Here is a 5264-nt window from a genome sequence, read left to right as displayed (position 1 = left end):
ATAGTTTGTGAAGTTTTCCCTTCGTATCTTCAAGTTGCCGAATCAAAACATATATGAAGACCAGCCGTAATTAGAATTAGATAGAAGCTCTAGATATTTGCTTAGACGCAACAAATTGGATTGATCTTCTTGAAAATAAATCCAGAGATCAGTATTATAATGAAGAAGAAGAGGATCACGAATTTATTTCTTTAGATGACGAAAATTAAGAATGTTGCGGAAAACTAACTGCATATTAATAAATTTATAAATATACAATACATGTACATATGTATATGCTAAACAAATAGCATCAAAATATATATTTTTTGTAAGTTTAGTAATTGTTTAAAGCTTTTTTAACATAAATTTGTTAAACATTTGAGTCCATTTTGTATTATAAATTCGACATTAATTTATTTTTTGTGGTACGGGGCGGGAGGAAGGCGTGGTTCAATAGACTTTTCGAAATTCAACTGTAATCCAACTATCATTTGTACAACATTTCTAGACGTCTAGCCCTGTTTTTAGAATGAAATTGTTGGCTTTTACCCCACAGTGCGATGGCGCATTTTTCCGCTATCACGCCGTACGCCGTAAGCTTGTTTTTGTGTATTTACATATTTCTAATTTCAATTCTTGTGTGCGTTCTTGCCATCTCCGAACATTCTTCTTTGCAGCGGGCATGTCGTTGCTATATGTGTCGTTGCTTGTGCGCTGCACTCTCTCTGAGCCGCTCTCTGGTTTTATTTACCCTCTACCTTTTCTCTAACACACACGCACCGCGCTTGACACCTCCGCCTTTTATCTCTTATTTTTTTCATATTTATTATTCTTATTTTTGTACAACGAGTTCCGGCTGTTACAGGATAAGTTTCTCTCAATTTTAAAAACTTTAACGCTTAAACTGAGTCTTCAAAGAGATAGAAGGTTGACAATAGTTTGCCCAATAATAATAACGTTGACTCTCCCGCTGCCTCTTCAGCAAAAACGGTACCATCGTCAGACAGTGGTTTCATATGTGTAGACAACGTCGATGCCGTTGCTGGCGTTTCTGTGGCCATTATCGAATCCGCCGACGCATCGACTCTTACTGCTGTCGCCCCTCATTGATCTATATTCGAATACGGATGTTCTGGTTGAAGATTGCCCCTTTTCTAAACTTAAAATTGACAACTCCTCTGGCCTTGTAGTTGCTACATTTAATTTTAAGGTAAACGTAAAATTCTAGTACCCTTCTTTCTGGCCTGTACATGCGATTTATCTCATTTTTCATAATCGGCCCACCAACGCTGAACTTCGAGTGGGTGGAAGGATACCCATCTCCATTTCCGTCCGCTTTACCTTCTATCTCAAAAAAATAAACTCTCACCTCCCTCTTAAGATAACCTATCAGAATGTGCGTGGTTTGTGCGGCGAGATAATTGGGTTAATTAAAGTGAATTTTTTGAGGCAGACATAATTGCTTATTCTAACTCTGAAAATCTTATTGATAAATATTGGTGGTGTCTTTGTTGCGGTTCGTTATGACTTACCATCAAAATTCTTTTCTGTAATAGTCGTTAAATGTATATCTTGCTCGTACATCGACCGTCCTCAGGATTTTCAACCAAAAATCCCATCTTTAGTCTCTTTCGTCGGATCGATATTTATTATACCAATTTATTGGTGAGCAAAAGCATAAGAATTTAAGTTCAAGAACATTTCGATTTACCGAATCGCCCGTGCAATTATATTATATAATAGTAACATATAATAGTAATAGTACGAATTTAGTTTAATAATAATATGTAATTATAATATTTATGCTGCTCGACCCGCCCCCCTTAGTCAGTTCGAATACAATACTTATTTAACATTTATCGTTTTCCCGAAGTTAAACCGAACATTGTTAAACTTTAAACAAGAATAAACATAAATAGAAACAGACAAAGGGACAGATGTTGAGGCTGAGGCTGAAGCTGGAGCTAAAGCAAAAGTGCCACCCTGTGGGCAACACGCTTTCACAGTTTGGTCGGAGGTTGAGGCAGTATAACGTTCCAGGGTAGAACATTCCGTCAGCCGAAATGTCTTCGACATATACGCGTCTTTTTCGAGTGCTTTTCGTGATCATTCTGCTGAAGCTGATCTTCCTGGTGGTCCTCTACTGGCGCAGCTATGAGGGTGTCTCCAAGCTAACGGCAGGACTATCCCAGTCCCAGTCACAGTCCCGCCGTATGGTCGACATCTTCGACCAGCTGCTGGTGGATCGAAGGGAGAGTAAGTAGCGGTAGCTTCTCTCCATCTATAAGTCTATAAATCCCAGTCTGTAGTGCCCAGCATGGAGCAGCGTCTGCGCTGGATACGCCAGGAGATGCCCTCTTTCCCCCTGGAGGAGCTCCTGCAGCGACAGAGGCGACCAGCAGGCCGCGTAGATTGTGGCCCGGCGCCGGATCTGATGAACATCGATTTCCACAACACCTACTGGCAGCGGGCACAGGCCGAGAATCTCACGTACTACATCTACGGGGCCTACTACGACGACCGTGAGGCGGTGCCCGAGGCTCCACTCGTCCGCCTGCTGACGATGATCAACCAGCACGACGACAAAAGCTTCAAGTACCCCGCGACCTACTGCCAGTTCTGGATGGAGGACCGGGACAGGCCGGTGATTGTGCCCGTCACAGAACACAAGGTGATGTGGCCCTTTGGCCATGCGCCGCGCCGCTACTATCCCACCTTCATGGGCTGCCGTCTGCCCGAGGGCAGGCATCGCTGGGAGGTGCCACAGATGGTGTCCCTGGTGGCCGATCACTGCGATCGGGCCAGGAACCTGCTGCGCGTGGTCTATGAGGTGGACGCGGTGGAGCAGCTACCCGCATCCGAATCACAGCCTGGAAACGGATCTAAAGTATCAACTCCCACTGGGCGGGAGGAGGACATCGAGGAGCCCCCACTTCGCTTTGCGGTGTGCGTCAAGGCCATGGACTTTCCCTACGAAGACAAGTCCTGGCGGCTGATTGAGTGGCTGGAGTTGATGCGCTCCCTGGGTGTCCACAAAGTGGTTCTCTACGATGCCCAGATGCACCCAAATATGACGCGTGTGGTGCGTGACTACGTGAAGAACAGCCCGGGATTCGTTGAGCTGCGGCCCATGTCCCTCGGCCGCGGGGAACCACATGCTCCGCCCCACTTCCATCACTACGCCATGGAGGCGGACGGCTTCAATCGCATCCTCAACGAAATGATACCCTACAACGACTGCTTCTACCGGAACATGTACAAGTACGACTACATAGGTGTCTTTGACATCGATGAGGTGATCATGCCCCTGGGGAACAGGACCACCTGGCCGGAGCTCATCGAGATCTCGCGTGCCGCCCCGGACTACGGGAACACCACGCCGGCGAGCTGCAAGGAGTGGGTGAGCTTCTGCTATCGGAATGTCTACTATCCGCGGTATCCCGAGCGGCCCAAGGTATACCGTAACCTCTCGAGCTCCTTCTACATGCTGCAGCATGTGGAGCGGGTGCGGGAGCACTGCAATCGCGCGGCGGCCACCAAGTGCCTGCACGACACGCGCTTTGCGGTAGGGCTGCATAACCACTTTGCCTTTTACCACACGGAGGCCGCCAGCTGTGCAGCCAAGTCGGTGCCCATAGAGTTTGCCCAGATGCAGCACTACCGCGAGCCGGACACCAAGACCCTGCTGATCGATCCTATCATAGATGCCAGCATCTGGCGCTTCCAGCCGCAGCTGCAGGCTCAAATCGAGGAGCGGTACCGAAGGCTCGGCTTCCTGCCCGACGAGCGGCAATTGGCCGAAACTCTGGAGCGGCGACGCCTCGAGGACGAGTTGATTCTTCGGGAGGCCGTGGGACAGAATCCGGAATGAGATCCGGAATGAGAGATTCATTTGTGTACATACATTCAGTGCTGGATGCGCTTTTGTGCCTTGAAAAGGCGATTTTCAAAGACCAACAGAAATTTCAGGAAAATTTAGGGATCTATTTTTTTACAAGGAAATCAAAGTTCAAAAAAGGCCAAAAATTAGATGGTTAGATAGATTACAGTAAATAAAAGTGGAATGTAATTTTGCACTCTCAAACAAATTTCAACTTTGAGGGCTCATATCTGCTCAGCTAAAGGTGCGATTATTATTTTAAAAAGCTTTGGGAGTTCTCTATTAGATGAGTAATAAAATGAATCATTTTATCCAAAATTTGTTGACTTTTGCCACCTCTTTGCGGCTGAGGCCCCACTGTGCGCAGCTTTGTCATAGAACAATCGGGGGAGCTGATGACGCAAGTTCTCCAACGTCAGTGCGCACAGTTGGGCAAACAACTGGAAGTGGAAGTGGAGCACTATTTATGTAGTAACTATTTGCATACTTAGCAATAAATGTTCATATCTGCCGCTGGCTGTCATACGATAAGTCCCTTTTCCGTCGATCAGCTATCTGAACACCCTTCTTTGAGACAAAATAAGAGCTTCAATCGGGCCCTGGATACTTGAGAACTTCTACAGAATTCTCCCCAAAATAGTCACTATTAAATTCAATGGAAATAGATATGTACGTATGGGCATTAGATTCTGCGGATACATTACGTTGGTACCACAACAGGTTAATAAAAAGAATGAATATGTCAAATTTGTACAAGTTTTGCTCCTATTTGCATAGCAATTAGGACCTTTTTCAGCAAGAAACGTACGGTTTTAAAGATATTACCAAAATATGACCTGACATTACGTTTCCAACAGAAGTAGTTCTTGAGCTTGGATCACAAGACTAAACAACTTTGCGAACTATACTAATATGTTAAATATTGACTGTTTATTTTTAAAGTTATTAAATGTAAACCCTTTTCTTTTGCTTGTTTCATAATAATAATAATTTTTTAATAATTGTTAAAAAATATATCGTTAGAGGAGATTGGAAAAATTTTCTGGGATTGTATTTTAGATATTTGAATTTGTTTGAGGGACTTTGTGGAAGAGCTTTTATCAAGACTCATCTTTCCTACATAAGATAATAAATAATGTTATAAAATTAGCAAGAAATACCAAAGAAATTAATTTTGCTGATTTTAAAAGTATTTCAAATCAAAGTTAACGAGATAACATGCCAATCGGTTCAATTATTTCATTTTAAAAATATAGAAAATATAATGGGAACCGAACTATGTCGAAAAGTTTTTTTTTTTTTTAACATTGTGGACAATTTGGCGGAAATCCAGTATCAAAACCATTGCCGTCCCACAGTAAGCAGCCAAAAACAGCCTTTCCTTCCAAGGCTTCCATTTCCA

The 5264-nt window shown here is 43.9% G+C and overlaps 1 protein-coding gene across 1 annotated transcript; it reads left to right on the top strand.

The window, feature by feature from the left end:
- The first annotated feature begins 2045 nt into the window (after window positions 1–2045).
- On the top strand, window positions 2046–3853 carry LOC6596680. Its single transcript, XM_026990152.1, has 2 exons — window positions 2046–2238; window positions 2292–3853. The coding sequence occupies exons 1-2, from the start codon at window positions 2046–2048 to the stop codon at window positions 3851–3853; spliced, it is 1755 nt and encodes a 584-aa protein (XP_026845953.1).
- Window positions 3854–5264: the final 1411 nt, after the last annotated feature.

The sequence above is a fragment of the Drosophila persimilis genome, unplaced genomic scaffold (assembly GCF_003286085.1).
Source record: "Drosophila persimilis strain 14011-0111.01,24,50 unplaced genomic scaffold, DperRS2 tig00000520-arrow-pilon, whole genome shotgun sequence".
In the NCBI taxonomy this organism is placed as follows: Eukaryota; Metazoa; Arthropoda; class Insecta; order Diptera; family Drosophilidae; genus Drosophila; species Drosophila persimilis.
The sequence above is the reverse complement of the archived record's forward strand: the minus strand, read 5'-3'. Positions and strand labels throughout refer to the sequence as shown.

Bases quoted from the DNA above. Each gene is read 5' to 3' on its own strand.
- LOC6596680 (XM_026990152.1), top strand. From the start codon at position 2,046: ATGTCTTCGACATATACGCGTCTTTTTCGAGTGCTTTTCGTGATCATT. The intron at 2,239-2,291 runs GTAAGTAGCGGT...CCCAGTCTGTAG, and splicing joins GCTGGTGGATCGAAGGGAGA to TGCCCAGCATGGAGCAGCGT.